At 40.5% G+C, this 21,164-nt stretch overlaps 1 protein-coding gene across 1 annotated transcript in view; it reads right to left on the bottom strand.

Annotated features, from left to right (window-relative positions):
• The window catches only part of nkain2 (sodium/potassium transporting ATPase interacting 2), a 188,305-nt gene extending 167,897 nt beyond the window's left edge, over nt 1-20,408 (bottom strand). The window contains exon 1 of the mRNA XM_072686478.1: nt 19,350-20,408. Within this exon, the coding sequence (XP_072542579.1) occupies nt 19,350-19,403 (54 nt within the window). The 5' untranslated portion in view covers nt 19,404-20,408. The remainder of the gene's footprint in view (nt 1-19,349) is intronic.
• Between the last annotated feature and the right edge of the window lie 756 nt (nt 20,409-21,164).

Here is a 21,164-nt window from a genome sequence, read left to right as displayed (position 1 = left end):
TTGAAAATGTGAAATCTCTCATTAGCTGAGATCTCTTCATGATTTCCTCAGACAAGAAAGAGAGGTGTTGCTGCAGCTTGGTGAATATGTGGAGACAGGCCCTGAATAGTGCTCTATAGTTATAATACAATTACTGAACTAACATATGGATTAGAGTGGCCATATTCCCACTGAGGTTATGGATTTTGGTGACAGTTTGTGTCATCATTTCATTGTGGGTTCTTTTATTCTTTAACTTTTTTTCTTTTTTTTTTTTTTTTGTTCTTTTATTTTTTAACTGTCTCTTACTTCACAAATCTCAGTTCACATGAAATATAGCATAATGCATGTCACTTGAGGGTCACCAGATGCAGTTAAGATCTGCTTACATGCTGGGTGTGGTATGAGTTTTGAGACAGACTGGAAGAGACCAGACCAAAGAACTGCACTGGACTGGTTTCATGGATGCCCTTGCATCATTATGCATCCCAGTCATCAACCTTTGGACACAACAGAACACTGCTGTGAGGCAATGTTGGGGGCTTTATATCCCACTAGCTGACACCTGGCATTGGGCATGAAAATCTTAGGCTCATGTGCAGTTCATTCAGAGTGTCCAATTCTACTGGAGACACTGTTCTATAAGGATTACTCAAGCTTGTCTGTGCAGCACTCAATTTTTTATCGACAATGGGTGCATCTTAGAGTAGTTGAAGTCACTAATTAGATGGGGCATCTGGCTATATTTGTTGATTATAGTGTATTTTTGGGGGGGTTAAATATCTGTTCGACATCAAAAATAGGGACTTCGGGATAATAATATTTGTACATTAAAAATGAATCAAATCAAAGCACAAATTCTATACAGTAGCACTTTTTTCACTGCACTTTTTTGCTGCTCCACTCTCTAACGCCCTAAATCATGCCCTCTAGAATTGATAATAGATTTTTGTTAGGGATGCAACGGTCCGATACTAGGATCGGATATTGGTCCCAATACTAACAAAATTAGGTGTATTGGGTATTGGATAATTAGTCTGATAGGGGCCGATCCATTCACAGAACCTGATGTTATTCTAGGCTTCAGAGTAATCTACAGACATCATACACATATCATAGCAAACTCTATCTAACTAGAACCTGCCCTCGACCTGTCATCAATTATCAGCGAGTAATCAAGCTTTTCATATAAGAAACGAGAAAGGAGGAGATAGCAGCTCTCCCAGACTTCGAATTTCAGAATAATAGTCCTGAGCCCAGACAACACTGTGCTGAGGTCCAGCACAGTTATTGTGTTTATATTTTAGTGACAAATAAATATAAATTGGGTTTATTTATATGTGTTTTTGTTATCGTGTGTTTTAAGTAACGATTCTGTCATTCCTGATGAAGTCTCTCCCAGATGGTGAGGTATATGGTTTATTAAATCAACAATGGTATCGTATCGGGTATCGGGCGATACGCAAAGTTCATGTATCGGTATCTGTATCGGAAATGAAAAAGATGGATCAGTGTGTCCCTAAATTATACGTTCAGTCATTTCAGCAGGGCTGTGTTTAGAGCATAAGCCTCTTCCTTCCATTTCCCTGACAGGCTGCACCCAGTTTTGTTTTGTTTTTTTTTTGGTTTCCATGAAAGCAGGTAAATGAAAGATGCTGTGAATAGGGTCACACAGGTTTCTTTGAATGGTATAACAGTGTTTAGAAAAGCCAAATGACAGCACTAACTGAACAGACTTTTCATAGTAAATGTTGCTGGTAATGCTGGTAATTTTGATTTTGCATTAAAATTCTGCTACCTGTAAAGCATAAGTAGTGCAATATGTGAAGTACACCATACACACTGACCAGGTCATTCATGAAGCTCAAATTAGATGGATGTAAATTGATATTGTTATAGCAGACTTTCTTAGCAAACACATCATAAACCCCACTGCGCAATCACAGCCCCTGCACCGCTGGCCATAGCTCAGGGGCTTCAAGGAAATTATATTTATGAGTCACAGACAAAAAGCACCTTACCGCTATTGACTAGACACCCAAAACACTGCCCTAAAATGACCAGAGAAGGGGAGGCAAGCTGACTCACGGGGCCTGATCAGCGTTCGTTTGAGTTATTTGAGTCATGACAGCGTTCAGGGGTTTGTGTGTAAAAAAGCCCCTAGATGACCAACAGACAAAAAAAAAACAGAAAGTCCTGTCAGCCACAACATGAGTCAGTGGCCTGCAATCTGCACTGAAGTTGCTTTAAGAATTCTGTTTCAGGGAATGAGACACTAGGGCTTTGTGCTGGGCAATATATCATCTACACTGGCATACACAACTATACAGATTTTTCAAGTTGTATTGATACATAACCAGCATTTAAACCATTCTCATAATCTATTCCCAAGTCCTAGTTGCCGTTAGAAATAGAATACGTTTATAATATAAGGCCCACTGTGATGCACTTTTTTAAAGATATTCAAGATATTGGTAAAATATGTGATATTCAAGAAATCTCGGAGAGTTCATTTACAGGTAATCACTAAACTATGGGGAAAGAGAAACAACAGTGAAATGTTCATGTGTTCATGTGTTAATGTGGAGTTGTAAGCTTATTTTTTAAGGGACAGGGCTGGTGGTCAGTGTTAAATTTATTCTGTAGCACAACGAGTTACCTGTATGCAGATTGATACATCTAAAAACATGTTTTATTATTCTGAAATGTCCAATTAACAGAGGCTTCATCATCAGATGAGCACTGCAAGCTGTACAGTGTTGGGCTCCGATGAAGACTTTTCATGCAAAGTCTTTTCTCCTCAGTGGACGATGTGCCAAAATAGCTTTCAGAGAAAAATATTTTAATTGTTTCTGAATCTAGTTAGAGGTGTTAGCGCTGGGCCATCTCTGCATTCTCAGTCCTTGGCAATGTGCTCGCATTAAGATACTTCAGAGTAGCGAAGTAGAAAATAATTCACATCCTTTTTTTTTACAGCTTTGTTAAAACAAAAAGTGCTATTTGGACTGTATATTTTCTCTGTATTCTGTAATTAAATTTCGACAGTGACTATTTAAATACTAAATGTTTGAAACCCTAAATAAATAAATGTTACACTTCTATGTAATGGTAATTTGTACATTTAATTAATGTTTATGTATCAGTATAACTAAAAATGTACTTGACCAATATCAGATACTGGCATCGACTCAAAACTACTATCGCTACATCTATATGTTCGATTTATTTAAAGTGTTCATGGCCATTAGTACAACTGTGGTTAAGCTTTTGTAAATGCACAAGCAATCTAGTATCAGAGGCTGTAGGATACTGAGCTTTGAAAATGCAGCGCAGCACCCTGGGGGTTTGTCCGTGCATTTGTGCGTGCAAGCACTCCTCCTACCTGGCTCAGAGGCAGGCAACAGAACTGAAAACAATAATTAAAAAAACAGAGAAGTAGTGAATCAGATGTTAGGTACACCATGACTGGCCAAGCTTCACAGCATTTCCTCTTAGAGCACCCCAGCTCTCTGGTGGCGGGCCGAGGCTCAAAATCTTCAGACTGAACATAATGACAATCAATTTGTTATACCTAACTCACCGTCCAATCCCAAACAAGATGCTCAGAGAAAACCCATTTTAATTTGCTTGATAAAATGCGTATCTAACGTTGTTAATATATTCAGCTGAGGCTTCCCTTCCCTGTGCTCTGAAAACATAATCATATTTTTCCCCGTGTGCAGAGGAGCCCTCCTGGCAGTGGCCTGAAGCACATTTAGCAAATGATCAATTCAGCTGAACTAACAAATCCTTCAATCTCCAAAAGCCCTCAATAAAAAAAGCACCTCCCAAAGATGACACGTACCCACTCTCATATACAGTAGGATTTGAGCAAACGACTGAGCCAAAACCCTGCCGCTGAAAATTGCTGTGATGAAACCTGCTAGATTCCTTTGAATTCCCTGAATCAGAAGGAATTACTTGAGGTTGCAGGGCCCACAGCTAATCACATCACCTCTGCTCTCCAACCATTTCATCATACCAGTACGTTACACCAACGAGAGACAGAAATGTGTTCGCTATTTTGAGATAAAGTCTGAGATTAACAGAGAAAGGCTTAAAGTTCAGAAATGTCATAAAGGAGGAATGACATAATGATAATAATAATATTCAATATAAATAGGGTCTTTCTCATACCCATTTAAGTAAATATATTATATTTATATTACAAGTGCAGTAAAATTTAGTTCTGAAGCTCAATAAACATGTTCTCAAATTGAAGTCTGAAAAAAATATCGGTCAAATTTAAAGTTCCATCCATTCCACCAAATCTTAGAAATAAATGAAAGTGGGTTCATGCATCTGCGCACCTCGCACCTTAACAAAAAGCCTGGTTATATTCTCTAGGGACAGTGAGGAGAGGGTCAAGTAGCAGGAGCTTTGACCCAGCCCACCTGCAGATGCTCAGCTGATGCATGTGTGCTGGCCCACTTGGCTCATCAAGAAAGCTGGACCTGCATCTGAGCCCCACTGCAGTGATGGATCACACATCACTGAGCGCTCTTGCAGACCCTGCAGGTTAGAACCATGTTCACACACTCCGTCTTCTTCACTGGCCATGCAGCTACGCCGTTACCTCAGAGCATTGAACGTTAGCATATGCAGAGCCACTGCTGTAATTACGGTAAGTGCCATGCAGAGGCATGAGTCCCTGCTTAATGCCATTCCAGGCTCCCATAAACCATTTTATGAAAAATAAAGACCTATCTCACGCTTAAGTGTAGATTGTAAATTACAGTAATATTTTCCAACAGTCAGCAGACACTTTACTAACTGCAGAATACTGATGGCTTGTGTAAAGCTGCCTTGTTATGAGACATTGATGTATCCTCTCTGATGCAGTCATTGTGCTTGTCCACTGATTGGGTTCCATGTGAGCTTGAGATTACAGATAAAATTACAGTGCAAAGGTTGTCAGTTGCTTTCTGAAATCCAGTATAGCATGTGCATTTTGGACTGTGAGGAAGCAAATAATACCAACATTTAAAATGCAATGTAAACATTAAAACAACATTAACACACACTAAACCTATGTATATGATATTATTTGTTCAGTCCTAAATCTGCTTGAGAATACACAGCAGGGGTCGGGCGCTCTCATTTCTAACATTTATAAAACAAAACCGTATAGCTTTTAAAGAGAATACATTTGGATATGATAAGTAAATGTAACTATACTAGAAAAAAATAATAGCACATTAAAGCAAAAGTGCTAAAATAATACAAATGTACAATATGCAATATAAGATATAAAAAGAAATGTAGGATGGCATGATATGAAACATGATAAGAACCTGTATTTAACTTTAATTTTCATCAAGTGGAGTTTTGAAATTGCTGAATTTTGGGAGGAGGAACATGCCTAAATCAAACATCTTATAAATACCCATCTTTGCCTTTTGTGTCCCATGACGAAACTTCTGCATCCCATCACTACCCATCTCCTCCTTTTAACTCCTAGCTCTTAGCTCCACTTAACAGAGAGGAGTCTAGTCTTCTAGCTGAAAGCAAAAGCTGCCTGGACTTAGCCCGACTATTCAACAGTTCCATCCTACTTACAGTCTCCTCCCACATTATCATCTGCTGATGGCATGGTCCGAGCAAACTTCTTCGCAGAGAGAAATGCAACCAACCAAGAATGCCACCTCTCCTATGAAAAGCTAGCTTACTCTAATTAAATAAAAGTGCTGTTTCAGACTAAGCTGAATTTGTCGTTTTATTCACCAGCTTCTTATTAGAATTTTGGTAACACTTAGATAACTATAGTAATCCTAACCCTAACGTTACCCTTACCCTTGAATCAACCTTAAATCCTAACACTAACCTTAGCCTAAACCTTAAATCTAAACCTAAGCCTAAAATGGTAAGGTTAAGGGTTATGGTAGAGTGTGATATGTATTGTCTATGTATATCTTAATTTTTGTTTTAATGATGTGCGAGCAGACATTATTGAGTATGTCACTCACTTTGCGGAAACCACTCAAAAGTTCACATATTCACTTCGCCCGTTTGCCTGACTGGACAGAGTACTGGGCATGTGCACAGAGTGCATGCAGCGCGTTAACATGGCCTACAAGCTCACAGCAACACAAGCTAGTGTTCTGTCCAGGAATGACTAGAGATAAAAATGAGAGAACAAACTGCACTAGGAGTCAAAACACAGGCAGCAACACCCTGGCAGGTTTCTGAAAAGACTGCCTTCTGCAAACCATGTCGAAAATTCGGTTGCAATTGAAGACAGCTAACCCACATGCTTCGGGACTTCCGCAAACTTCAGGAGTCCGCTGCTCACTACAAGCCAAAACCAGCCAAGGACTGCTTGGATTGAATCCGTGACTGCTGAATTCTATGAGCTCAGAGGGTGGTTTCTGAGATTTCTACTTGTCACATATTCTGACAGAGACACAGACATTATCAGATTATGTGACTGCACTGTTTCTACTAGAAGTGTAGAGGGGTGACAAAATGTGACGCAGCCAGAAAGTGTGACCCCTGTGTACTTCTATAAGAAACAGGGCAGTCATGTCATTTACAGTTTAAGTAAAACAGATCTTGTATTTGCTAAAATGGTTTAAACATACATAAAGTAAAATGATAAAACTTAAAACCTAAAAATGACAATAAATAACATGAATATGTTATATATTATATTATATTATATATAAATATAATGTACTGTAAATATAGTACATTCATATTAAATGGCAATTTAATGTAACACTTGCACTGTTGTTTTTGTATTATTTTTACTTGAATGCTTCAGTTTTAAGTAAATAAATAAGTAGCACAATGCAAGACTTTTCCAAACACATTCTGAAGAATGAAAAGTATCGTCTAATTATCGTTATCGGCAGAATCCCAGAAAATGTTGATATCATAGTTTATCAATATTGTACCCCCCTAGGGTATGGTTTGGGTTAGGTGTAGGATTACATTGAAAGGACAATTATTAACATTTAACTGAGAGTTCAGTTTCCTTTTAGAGGCATTTGGTTGAATGTTAGCTGAGCATCTACGAGGCATCTACAATGAACCATTCAAGCACCAGAACTATACATTTCAAAATAATACAAAATCACTCTAAACACTTGACATTATGCCACTGATAACTCTAGCTAGCCGGCTAAGCAGGCAATACTCTAAAGTGTCACTAATGTACCAAACGACCATTAACACTGCATTAGCAAGGAGCTGGGAGGAGTCTGAATAAAGCCTTTCTTGACGGAATACTGTCAAAACATTCAAAGAGTCAGAGTCAGGGAACTTGGTGAGTGCTAGTAGCTACTCTCCGAATTTGAAGCAGTTTACATTTGAAGAGCCCAATTAGGTGCAGGAGATGTCCAGTTTCAGGGAAAGCACTTTAAAGGAGGAATCGCACTGGAGACGGATTCAATTTTTTTCTGCTACTGAATGCGATGATGAAATCTCATACATAAACAACTGTAAACAACTGGGGAGCAAAAGCATAGTCTAGTGCACATTAAACTGAGAGACTGGCTTTCAACGTCTCTCCTTTGTAAGGAAACACTCTGCAGTCTGCATTGTTCTCTGACTGCCGGAGAGCATGGCTTTCAAAGGTCGTCACCCGCTGTGTCATTATAATATCTTGATATGAGGTGAAAATTCCCATGGCTACAGCTCAGAGACAGCTGCAGCTACAGTGACAGCACACAAACCAGCCAGGGCCTTTCAGTTCACTTGCTATTTTGTGGCAAGATGTACTCAAAGAATTCAGCATGCACACTCACACACACAAACATACACAAAGCCAGGGTAAAATAAAAAAGCTGAGTATCTGGTTTTATTCTCAGTCATTTCTGCTACCTTGCTTCATTTCATTCAGCCAAAGCACATAAGCGCCTTTGTCTCAGTCCCTGTGGGACTGCATCCTCACGGCTTTACCACAGCAGGCAGAGCCAAAGAAGCTCCTGCCGCTGCTAAATAACACCGGGGATTTATCAGAGACAGGTAACGCTGAGGCATTATGGGTATTCATATTTCTTGACAACTGCATTGGGAAGTGTTTATTATTAGATCATAAACAATGGGCAAAGGCATTCGGAAAGAGATGCTCTTACAACGTCTGCTGAAATACAGCCAAAGAAGAAAATAGATGGCTTCATTCCCAGATGCACTGTTAGGTTACTCTTCTTCAGCACTGAACTACTTTACGAATCTTGTCTGGGTACAAATACAGTAACACGTTTTACAGTGGAGCCCATCAATACATTTGTGAACACTGAATAAACTACATGATCTAAGGGGTTTTATTAAATAACACAATAAAATCAGCATCAACCTAGATCTACCAACAAAGACCAAATGACCACACTGCAACACAGTGCTATTCACTTTTTTCAATGTACTTATACCATCCAGTTATTAATCTTGAGAATTAATATTCAGTAAATACCATAAATTATTCAATGACTACTGTAAAACTATGCTTGTCATGATCATGAAATGGTAGCTGCAAAAAAATGCGAGAGCGGCATAAGCGTAGCTCTTATCATTAGGAGATCACAAGTTCGATCCCTGGTGATGGCATAGCCATTTGTGGCTAGCCAATGCAGGCGTCTGTTAGCTGATGTAAAGCTAGACAACAGCACTGTGGAGGGAACCTAACTTGTGGTCAGAGGTTACAGTTGCTAAAGTGTGATCAGCCAATCAATGCATAAGGAAGAGGTTTAGTGAAGGGTCGTTTGAACTGTGGGCTCAAAGAAGGGTGAACGTAAACTGATCATAACAGGAGGAGAGCTGTGTTTACATACTTCGACCTGTTCTCTATGTGATATTGTGTACTTCGGAAGCCTTTATTTTCTGCAATTGCTTTCAAAGAGCCAGAGCCTATTTCACCTTTGATGTATAATCAGGTCTGGGTTTTTTTTATAGCACTGCCTCATGTTTTTACTCCCCGTACAGATTTTCAAAGCCAAGCTGTTGTAAATGCCTTACCTGGGCTGCAATACAACTTCTAGTATTGTCTCAGACTTCCTCCCATACACTGCTTTAGAAAATGTTCAAGAAAACTGAATATTTGGTTCTGAACACATTTGACAACGGTTACATTTTAAGAACCATTAAGTCTTAACAGCTCAGGCATTTCTTGTGAGAATCAAGGCTAGCGGTAGAGAAATGTCAGATTGTGTGACCACCTTTGGGACTGCACTTATGTTAGAAAAGGTTGAGATTAAGCAATTATAGGAAATGGGGCCATGGTCTTTGCCAAGTTACAGGTCAACGAATAAAAAAGTTGGAAATCAGGGTTAAGCTGGAGGAGCCATTTCAAAGCACTTTACCTTCAGCTTCTAGGAGACATTGCTGGCATGTTAGCATTTACCCTTCACCTCTATCAAAAGTGAATCTATCAAACAGCATAGCCTGAAACAGGAGCGCCGCCATCGCACTTTCTAGGCTCACAAAATCTTTGGGTCATTATGCCGACTGCAAGAGCTGAGAGGAAAGGTTAATGTGATGTCACCGACAAGAAAGCAGAGCATACAAAGCAACCAATGCAAAGTCACCCCCCAAAAACCCTGTGCTGCTCTAGTATTTATGTGTCTTGTTAAGCTGAGAGTGATTTATAATATTTAAAGAGTCATTAAATCATCCTGCCTTTTCAGCTCGGGGTGATGGTGCAGAGAAGGTGATTTGTTTGGCTTGCCAAATATCAAGGACTTTTGTTGGCTGTCAGGCAGCATGGCCTGGCAGCTCTCCGTCATCCTCCCTGCAGCATGCTGCTATTTACCTTCATCTCCCAGAATGCAGCAGGAAGGCTTACCCATTCCTCCACAAGCTCATCCCTCCAACTCAAGCACCACCACAAAGTTGCACTATATGCATGGTGAGTTTTTTCTATCCGTTTGTTTTTTATTTGTACTGAAAACTTCTAATCCCTTGACAAAAAACAATGCATGAAGACTCATTCATTTTAATGTAATAACTAATGAGTCATTACAGCTATGCATGTAACACTCTTGAAATTAAAACAATAAAATAATTGGGATAATTCAATCATTTCTAAACAGAAAATGAGCAGGTTCCTTAAACATTTGCATAAGCGTTGAGCTCCTGAGCAAACCAAGCATAAATATTTTGATCAAGCCCTTGGCAACCCCTCCCCCTTCACACCATCTGTAAGCTCCACAAACCTTGGGTCACATTCCAAGAGCTGATTGTACTGCTCTGCCTGTGCAATCCTGGCTGCCCCCAGGCCCTTTTTGATCAGATACACTAATACTACATTTAATACTACATGTAGATCAACACTGTGTTGAGCCCCATACCAACATTAATCACAGATCATTTACTCTTTTCTTGGGTAAGTACAGTCCTCACATGATTTGTTTCCCAAATTTTCTGCATAATTAAACAGTTAAGACGTAAACAGAGACATACAAAGTGGGTTTGGTGAAACTCACAGACCCATGAAAAGTTTAATGCCTCTAAAAGCTACACCACAGAAATGTACATATACCGAATTTACAAATTTGTGACACTTGGCTTTACTACGGTTATGAGAGAAGTTAAATAAACCATAGTAAGGTTGCTTGTTGCCACAAATGTTATTTAATTTTTCAGAGTAGGTTTACTAGTGGTTTGTAGTTCATAAAGATAGTAGATAAAATGGCTATAATTGGGTTGTGGACATCCTGACCTCCGCTTCCTACCATCAAACTCCACGAATGACTTGGTTCACATGTCATCGTCTGAAATATTCAGTAATAAAAAGTATCAAATATTCCATAAGTACTTGAGTACATCTGTTAGTCACAAACTGTGTTTCTGTATCGGTTTCTCCATCGGTCCCGGCTGAATCCACAGCTGATTCTTTAAGTGACCTCTTGCTACTTCAACAGAAAACTGAACACAAAAGCTCAGCAGTTTGGGAAGGAATTAATGAAGTGCACTGAACAATAACCTTTCCCCTGCACGCTGACAGAATGGGAAAAGCCTTTGGACAGAGCAACAGTTTGACAGCATTTTCTTTACAGTATTCCACAAGGCAAATGACAAAGCAGAGTTTCACAACTAATTGACAGTTGCTTTGTGTCAAGGGTGCCAGGTACAGCTCTCTGTAGAGACAGAATAGAGGAGCGTGTGACCTTGACAAAAACCACTCAGCGTCAGACCCCAGGCAAAGTCAACTATTGCAGTGGAATAACAGCATGGCAGTTATTATAAAATCATGCCATTTAAATCAATAGATTGAGATGCAGTTCGGAAAGCTTTAGGGTAAATCTATGACTAAGCATGGCGCTTTGTTCAAGCAGTAGAAGTAAGAGTAAAGACGGTAATAAGATACAGTCTGATCCAGTTAGACAGAGAGCATGTACGACTGGACGCTGGTCCACAGACTTCCAAAGAACATAGTGTGTTTAACTGCTAACACCTTATATAACTTAAAGTTAACAGCCTTGTCTCCTAAATAATATTCAGAGACGAGAATGTGTTTAATGTAACATATGAAAATAATATAAATATGAAAGTTATCTAAATGGCCTTTATGAGCTTCAGATGCTTGGGTATACGCTGGACTTGTCGCAACTAAGTTAGCTTTAAACCCAGTGTGGGAAAGTGATCATTCATCAATAGCTTGCCTTATCATTGTAGTGTTTCAAAATAACAAAAAGAAAAGTATTTTTTATTACAGTATGGCATTTTTGTTTCCTCACATTTTCATGGTAAGGAATATGTTACTAAAATCACAAAAATCTTAAGGGTCTAATTTGTTTGTCTTGTCATTATCTCTGTCTTGTCATTTGAAAACCTTTCCTCAACATGGCTTTTAATCACTAATTACATTAATGTCATGAACACTAATTACGAGGTAATAAAACTATAAAGCTAGTCCAGCTCTAAATACTGTAGACATCTTGCTAGTAATCCACAATTTGGAAGCACCAATGTTGTTTTTAGATGTGAAGCACCTCCTGGACCTGGCTTGTAATTCACTCACTCACTTATTCACATTGTGCAGGCTGAAGATTCTCCACAAGAGGGCACTATTAGTACTTAAATAGCCTTTGATGCTTTGCCTCAATGACACTGTGCCCTTGGGAACCTCTAAATAAGTGTAAGTGCTGCGTTCTATCCACTGGCTTCCTGTAGCTGCTTCCCACATCAGATTCAAAACCCTGACGCTGGCCTACAAAGCCAAGACTGGACCAGCCCCTCCGTACTTGCAAGGTCAATGCAATGGTCAAAAGCCGGTCTGCACCAAGAGCCCTTCAAGCTTCAAGTACGGCTCAGCTCGACCCGCCATCCCTCAAAATCCATGGAAGACAAGCGTTCAGTCTTTTTTTTGTCCTGGCACCAAAGTGGTGGAACGAGCTTCCCCTGGGTGTCCGAACGGCCGAGTCACTCGCTGTCTTCAAACGCAAACTGAAGACCCACCTCTTCAGAGAGTACTTGGGCGAATAGAGTACTATGGTCGCCTTATTGTATTGTGTTTAGTAATGTCTAAAGCTTAGAGGTATCCTTTGAACTATTGGTCTATTTAAATTAGCTGAGGTTTCTTTCTTGGGTAATTAGCAAGTCGCTCTGGATAAGAGCGTCTGCTAAATGCCGTAAATGTAAATGTATATGAAAATGTAAATGTAAATGTAAGCCCTCATGCTTTTCATAAAGTTGCTTGGTCTGACTTTCCTATCCAAAAACAATCAGAAAGGTTTAGCAAACACACTTGCTCTGCTAATAAGCTATACTTGTTTAAATCCTCCACACAAAAAACGCTCACTAAGCTTGCAAAATGCTGAGGAGTACTCACACAGCTGGTTTTAGACGATCCACCGCACTGTAAACTTCACTAAATGCCACGCGGCATGGAAGGCAATTCAAAGAAGCAATGGCTGTGTACAGTGCATTAAAGGTTAAGCAGCATTCAATTCTAAAACCATTTTAGCTCTGTGAAGCATAATTATCAAAAGTGCTACAGATTCGAGGAGGTCATGAGCAGCACAACACGCGAGGCCAATAACCGAACTGGAATGGTTCAGTTTGAAATAGGTATCAACAAGCTTAACGCAGCTCAACAGGCCTAACTGCTGCAGAATGTGTTTTTCACACACGTCCTCCATCCACCTGTGTACGTTACTAATGCATTTTCCTCTATTAGCTTCACTTACAGGTGCTTCAAGGTCAGAGCACCTGACCTGATGTTTTAATAGCGAAACAGCAAAATCCACCAGAGACATTATGCTTGTAAAGCTCTCATTTTTGACAGCTTCATCAGTATCATAACCTACTTACAGCATCAGCAGCTGTACATTATACATTATCTCAGCGATTCTGTTTCCTTGGGTCATTCTAACTGAAGTAAAGGTAGCTAACGTTTCATTAAGCTCACCCAATAAGGTGGAAAGTTCTCACTCCTTTCATTTTTCACTTCACTGACCCAGATGGGCTGCCAAAGCACTGCAGCCAATATCTTTGTCTTTTTTCACTTTCAGCTGGATTTATCTGTGAAGAGGTTCAGCTCATTTGAGTAATGTGTGAAAGCACAACATAATAACCAGAGTAACCCTAAACTGTGTATGTTTATAAAACCATATGATCATATTCAGTCAGGTGACCAGGCCTATGTTTTTATGGATGAACAATGCATCCATGTTGTGGAAGAGCTGAATATTTAGGTGACACTGTACTACTCCTCTAAAATATCTGTGTTTTATTCATTTAGTCATTTAGAACCTGCAGCAATAAATGTTACATTTCTCTGTATTTGTTATTTGTCTCTCTGATTTTCTGTAATGCTGTAATTTCCACATTTCATAAAAGTTTGTGTCGGCGTGTGTTGCATTATGTACAGTCATGTGAAAAAGTTAGGACAACCCATGAAAAACTTATATATGTAAGTTGTAAGTAAAGTAAAATATGTATATATATGTAATATATGTACATGTAAGTAAAAAAAATATATGTATATATATATATATATATATATATATATATATATATATATATATGTATTCCTCAGTAAAAAAATACATCTGTGTGTGTGATGTTCAGCTGTGTTATGTTTCAGCTTTAGGTTTTAGACAGATGGTCTCACATTTTCAATTTTTTTTCAACATTTTCATGATTCAATAAGGAATCTCTAGTGGATTCTATTATGGAGCGCTCTCCAGCCCTACCACAGAAAATCAGCCCCAAACCATGGCATTTCCACCCCTACTGTCCACCTACACCTTTATTGTTGATATGGGATCTTGTGCTCAAATTCTGTGTCTGGTTTGTGCCAAACATGTCCTCTGTTACTGTGTCCAAATAATTCCACTTTGTATTCTCTTGTCCAAAGTTCATAGTTCCAGATGTCCTGGTCTTTGCACACCTCCCATGATTTTTTTTTGGGTTTGCAGTTGGACTGAACTTGCTAGGACTGCTATGTTGGAAGTTGTTGCACATGTAAATTATTTTGTGATTAGTGGAACGGATGATTTCTAAGTGTTCTGAGATCTAAATCCCTTACCATACTTATCTGCATCTACACAGAAAGCTCTTGGGATCTCACTATTGTAATAATACTCACTTTACCAAACTAAACTAAATGTCTGAGGTTTAAATAAAACCAGCTCCTCCCAAATCCCCTCTAATAATGTTATAATAAGGTTTAATAAGGTTTTTCCAGAATATTACTAAATGCTACACAAATCCAGGGTCAACAAAGGGTATTCAGAGCGTAATACATTTAAAAGCTACATTGCAGAAACATGTAACTACAAGCAAGGGTTTTGGCCTAAAACGTATTGTGAAAGGCTGGTTTGAACCTAATTGTTCTTTATCACAGTCATGGTGTGGATATATTTTTTAACTCTTTTGGCTTCTTTGCTGCATTTATAAATATTTTCTTAAATAAAAATCTTTTTAAATTAATTTAGTTGTTTATTAAACATCCAGTCCTTTCCTTCTACACTACTCATATGCAGAGAATGTTAATTACACACAAAAAATCTATATAACCATATTAACAAAAGTAAAATAAATAAATAATTAAACGCTTTCTAAAATACAACTGCGTAGAGAACTCACTAGGTGAGATACTGCAAACCATGACAGGAAGGTGTTGGGAAGCATTTTTATCACCCGAAAAAAATCTACACGGCCCCTGACGTTTGCACCTCTGCAAGCCTTCATTTAGGGACAGGCCTACGCTCGGAATGAACAATCCCACAGAAGCCAAGAGCGGTTGAATGCGGACGTTGGAGGGGATGGAAAAGGTCAGAGTGTGTGTGTGTGTTTGTGTTTGTATGTGTGTGTGAGTATGTGTATGTGAGTGAGTGTGTGTGAGAGAGAGAGAGAGAGAGAGAGAGAAAGAGAGAGAGAGAGAATCAGAGAGAGCGGGGACGGAAAAGGGAAAAAGGTGGGAGCGTGTGAGTGTGTGTAAGTGTGTGTGTGTGTGTGTGTGTGTGTGTGTGTGTGTGTGTGTGTGTGTGTGTGTAAATGTGAAGAACTCATTGACCACAGAGCAGAGGTAAAGCACTGTGTGGGTGTGGGTGTGTGTGTTCCAGCACCACTAGCAGAGCAGCAGTGTGATCTCCCCTTAACCCTCTCCATATCAAACACCTGCAATCCACCTTAAACTTCATTTCAACAAAAAACAAAGAGGACTGAAATCAACCAATGCTTTGTGGAAATCAATCAAATCCTCACAGCGATGTTACGATATCTAGTATATAGCCTTCTTAGGAGAGTAGAGCTTCTTACTACAGCTGGGGGGGGGGCTCCCTATTAATACCCTAATACCCTTGATTTCAGAGGAAGTGTTGATGAAATGATTTCTCAAAGCTGTTCTTGTATTTGTTTAGATATAAATACAACAACAACAACAATCTCACAACAATAAAGATGTGTAGATCTTCATTCCGTGTAACAAGCTACCATGTTTAGGAAAACATGAATAGCAACACTGCAACTCTCTGTCATTTGTGTTTTAAATATGTATAAACACTTGCTCTAAAATGATCACAGTGCAACCAACAATAAAGACAGTATAGAGCTTCTTTTATACAGCGATGAAACGCATAGACTCTGTTTATGCCTGGTTGTTGCTGGTGAATGCATTTACACTCTGTAGTCAAACATAGTCAGACTGAAATCTAATGGCTGTGTATGCTGTGTGTGATTATACAAATTGGCACTGCAATTATTACTGGTGTTGTACTGAGTTTTTTTCTGGTGATCAAGTGTGTCTTGGAGAGATGGATGTGTTTACACTTTTATAACGTGGCTCAAATGCATCTCAGACCACCTGCCATCTGATTTAATGTAACTTAATCATATCCAGATATGATCCTGATACTCAAAACACATGACGTGACCAGGTGTAAACAGGGCCACAGTAGCACACAGACCACACAGCGCCATCAGACTTTTCACACAGACAGTTGTGCTTCTTTTCTTCTAAACTAAACTTTAGCCGTGTTAAATCACGGTCTGTTCCAAACACTCACAGCAGAATTCAAGTAAAGGCAAACTACAGTATATGACTCACTTTTGACTGTCACTGTGTCCTGCAACATGACTATTGCGTTCGCTGCTAACTCTGAAATCCTGTAGCCCACTGCCAAATATCAGAGGTTCCAACCACAAACACTCTAATTAACACAGTCCGGAGGGTTGACATCGCCCACTGGCCAATGTAATACGTTGACATGCAAAATGGCCAACTGCTTTTGCTTAAGGGCTGACCGGGCTTGCCAACTGTCAAGTGACCTATTACGCAGGCCTGATTCACCAAGCCAGTTGGTCGGCATGGCGAGGCTATCAGTGCCCGCTATCCATTAAGTAACAAAGTGATTCAGCCACAGCTTGCTCTAAAGTTACAGAGTGAGTAACGTGTCCTGACTTTTCCAACAGTTTGGCTGTGGAGAAAGTCAGCGAGGATGGGGAGGGGGTTTGCTCACAGTTTTTCACTTCAAACGCTATGATGCACATTTGCCCTTTCTATTTGAATGCTATTTGAGTGGACATGGATGGTTAAAAAACATGAAGCAAAGAACACCCAATCGGTTTGCACTGAGGACTTCTAACACACTGCTGTGGAAATGTTTTTTAAGCAGAGTTCAGAGGTTTTTCATCCACTGATATCAGAGACATAATGAATAAGCATCAGTTTAAAACTCAGTCTTTCACAAACGAGACCAAAGGCCTGCCCCCTCGTCTTTTCTTTTTAAATAAAAGAAATCAAGCGAGTCTGTTAAGTGATCAATTATGGCTTAATCTACTCACTACTGCTGCTCATAAAAGATCTTCCAATAGGTTCCTATGAGTAACTGAGTAACTAGCACATCTAGGGAAACATTGTTTTCTATTAGGGCAATGATTAGGGTGATAGGCTAATGTTGCTTTAAATGTGAATATTGCATTTACTATGAAAGGGTGGATGCAGACTCAAAATGAGAGCAATACAAAGCACACACACTACATTATTACTTACGGTGCAGATGGCCTAACATCCCTTGTCAGCACAATTGGCAGTAAGTTGTGCCATCTCCCTCAGAGGTCAATGAGACTTTGCTCAGTCTCCTTTAAGTGCATACCACCACAGAAAGATTAAGATAAGCATAAATGATACTTGCCTCAGGGTAACGGCACAAACCAGCCTGCACATCATTAGCGCCACCCTCCTTCCAATGAGATATAACAAGGCATCATTTCCCCTGCTGTTACATTAGTTTCCGCATAGATTACTCACTGCCAGTTTATGTCTCTCTTTGCCCTCTCGTGACCTAAATCTTAGTGCCTCCTCACCACACTCAGCTGGGTCACTGAAGACACTAGTGAGAAACTGGGGGCAGGATGCTCGGCTCTAAGCATGTAGTGGATAATGGGACGCATAGCGTTATACATGAAATGGGTGTGCAGTGAAAGCTGTTGTAGTTTAACAGATAATAGGGTATGGTTTGAAACATCCATTGAGTAGCAGGTCGCAAGACATTTAGCGGGTAGCAAGACTGTTTGCATCTAGTGGGTAGCAGGTTGCATGCCTTTAAGCATGTAATGGGGTAGCAGGTTGCATGGCTTAAAGCAAGTAGTGGATAACAGGTTGCACTGATTTAAGCACACAGTGGGGTAGCAGGTAGCAAGACCTTTAGCGTGTGGCAGGGAGCAGGTTGCAAGACTTTTAGCATGTAATGGGTAGCAGGTTGTGTGGCTTTAAGCACAGAGTGGGGTAGCAGGTTGCAAGACGTTAACCATCTACTGGAAAGCAGGTTGCATGGCTTTTAGCATGTAATGGGTAGCAGGTTGCATGGCTTTAAGCATGTAATGGGTAGCAGGTTGTGTGGCTTTAAGCACAGAGTGGGGTAGCAGGTTGCAAGACTTTAAGCATCTACTGGAAAGAAGGTGCATGTAATGCATTTTAGCATGTAATGGGTAGCAGGTTGCATAGCCTTAAGCAGGTAGTAGTATGGGATGCTTCGGGAATGGGAAGCAGGTGCCCAGCCCTCTGCATGTAGTTGGACTTTAAGCATGCAACAGTCAATGGGATGCATGGCTTTAAGCATGGAGTGAACACCAGGCATGACCTTACACATGTAGTTGGTAGCATTAAGCACTGTTTTAAGCAGGCATGTGGTAGGTAGTGTTAAACGCTGCTTTTAGAACGGAGTGGGTAGCAGGTTGCATGGTTTATGCATGACTGTAGGGCAAGCAGTGCCTGACTTAAAAGCCTGCATATTAAATTATAACTAATAATGGAATGCCTGGCAGTAAGCAAGCAGTGAGTAGCAGGTTGCATGGCTTTACACATGTAGTTGTCAGTGAATTTTAGGTTTTAAGTACACAGTGGGTATGCATATGTGTTTCGGCATGCATTAAGTGGTAGGCATATAGTGGATAGCAGGTGATATGGTTTTAAGCATGTAGTAGGTACCATTAAGCACTGTTAGAGGGAATGCATGACTGCACGCGTGCAGTGAGTAGCAGGTAGCATGGCTTTACCTATGCACTTTCTCATCAAGGTTTTAAGCATATAGAGGGTTCCAGGCATGACTTTCAGTATGCAGTGGGCAGCAGGTGGCACTTCATGTATATAGTACAAGGGGCTTTATGCATATAGTAGGTGGTGTTTTAAGCATGTAGAGAGAATGCATTACAGTACTAGACCAGTGGCTAATAAGAGGCATGGCTTTGCACCCATGGCTGCTAGAGTATCCAAGGTTTTAAGACCACAGTTGTAATCAAGCAAACTCTCTTGCAACTTAAGGCTCGCGTGCATCGCAGTGACCCTCTCTCAACCAAACCAAACGGAGCTGCCCCCCTAATGTGCTTTTAACCCGAGTCACTGACCGGAGCTCCTGTCCAGAGAGCGGTAAAACCCTTAAACTTACCAACTGCATGCCGCAGATGAAGGCCAGAGTGCATCGGCCGCTGCAACAGCCCATGATGATCCGGCCACTCCCGGGGTTCTGGATCCACGTGGGTCGCTGTTACTCCAAAAAAACACACACACACACACACACAACAAAAGCCCCCAATCTCCGGGCAGGTGGCTGTAGAGACCACCGAGGTAAAAAAATAAAAATAAAAAATAAAAAAATCAGCTCGACTCAAACGGATCGCATTTGCCCTCCTCCTGCAAGCATGCCTTAAAACGTCCCTCCTTTTAATGGTGCGGGAAACGACATCCGAGCAGGGTGGGAAACGTCTGGTCTTGTCCAGCGGGATGTGCAGCTCAGAGAGAGTCCACTATCCGGTCCCTTTAGAGGCAGCGAAGTTGGGCTGCAAAATGTTACGTTTTGAGGTCCAGCGCGCGACTGACAGTGAAGAGAAATGCGGGCTAAAAGAAGGGAACACTTGACAAGTTACTGTCCTGACACAAAGACACGACAAATCACACGACAGGACCACAAAGCACCGCACTTCGGCATCCGTGTCCTCCGCCGTCCCCGTGCGTGTGCGTTTGAGAGGGAGAGAGAGAGAGAGAGAGAGAGAGAGACAAAGCGAGCTAGTGTTGTTTACGGCGACCGAGCTGCTCACTGCTCCTCCCTCAGAAGACGACAAGCTCTCGGTCTCTCAGCGAATTTCATGCATCTTCTCTTTCCCCACAAATAAAACAACCGCGGAAGCGAGTCCTCCAACTTCCCCGCCTGGTCCTCCTCTCATCCAGCCCAACAGAAAGAGCAGCAGCGCGCCGCGGAATGGTGACTGGAGGTGAATCCCAACCGCCCGAGCGCTATCGACCAAGCTGGAACAGGGTGTCTAAAGACGTCTTACATCCTCAGTAGGAACCCGGTGTCCTTTCTAACAGCTTCTTCAGCAAGAAACCACTGAACTTGCCCCGGTAAACAGTCCAGTAAACCGCCGCGACAGCACCAACACTGACAATGGACGGGACGGAACGCCGTTACGCCGTTGCCAACGCGACCATCTGACGTTCCAGACTGAGTGAAGCAGCGCACGCGGCAGGAAAGTGGCAGTTTAGCGACTGGTGCACGGAATCCCTTTTGAACCGGTTCTTTTCGTATGAATCGATTAAATTGAATCACATGAATTGGACCTCTATAGTCACGAGTATAAACAAAATAGGCTCAATGATGATAATAATAATAATAATAAAAAATAAATAATAATTAATAAATAATAAAACAATCATTTAAAAAATCAAATATACAAGAAAATGAATAATTCTAAATATATAAAAATTGAAGTGTGATGTAAGAGTGTTGTAATAAAAATGCGGCACACTGAAAAGAAAGTTTTATTTTATTTAATGCAGTCTAAAGTTTGGGGTCCATGGCACTCATGAATTATAGGCTGAAGACCTGTCATAATATCCACATTGCAATCTTTCACTGGTAAACCTCACTTTGTAACGTACTAAAAATAGTCTAGATTTCACCATATTTTTCTTTCTGTAAACTGTAGCTAGCTTAAAACCCGTCGCTCGCCTTTCTCAGTTTTTTAGAAGGAGTCAGAAAGAATGACATTTAATGTGGAGGAAAAGGGAATACAGTTCACTTGACTTGTGAAGGAATGAATCAGTGAACCGAACGCTTGATTCGTTGAAACGGAGTATTCTAAAGAATCGGTTAGTTCCATAAAGTGAATCGAACTCCCATCACTAGCTGCTGCTGCTCCTGTTGTTCGGCACAACACCGGTCTCCCGGAGTGCGGGGTTAGATTAGCGTTTTGTTTAAGCATTT

This window comes from Salminus brasiliensis, chromosome 1, assembly GCF_030463535.1.
Source record: "Salminus brasiliensis chromosome 1, fSalBra1.hap2, whole genome shotgun sequence".
Taxonomy (NCBI): Eukaryota; Metazoa; Chordata; class Actinopteri; order Characiformes; family Bryconidae; genus Salminus; species Salminus brasiliensis.
Note: the sequence above shows the minus strand (reverse complement) of the source record. Positions and strands in the feature narration are given on the sequence as shown.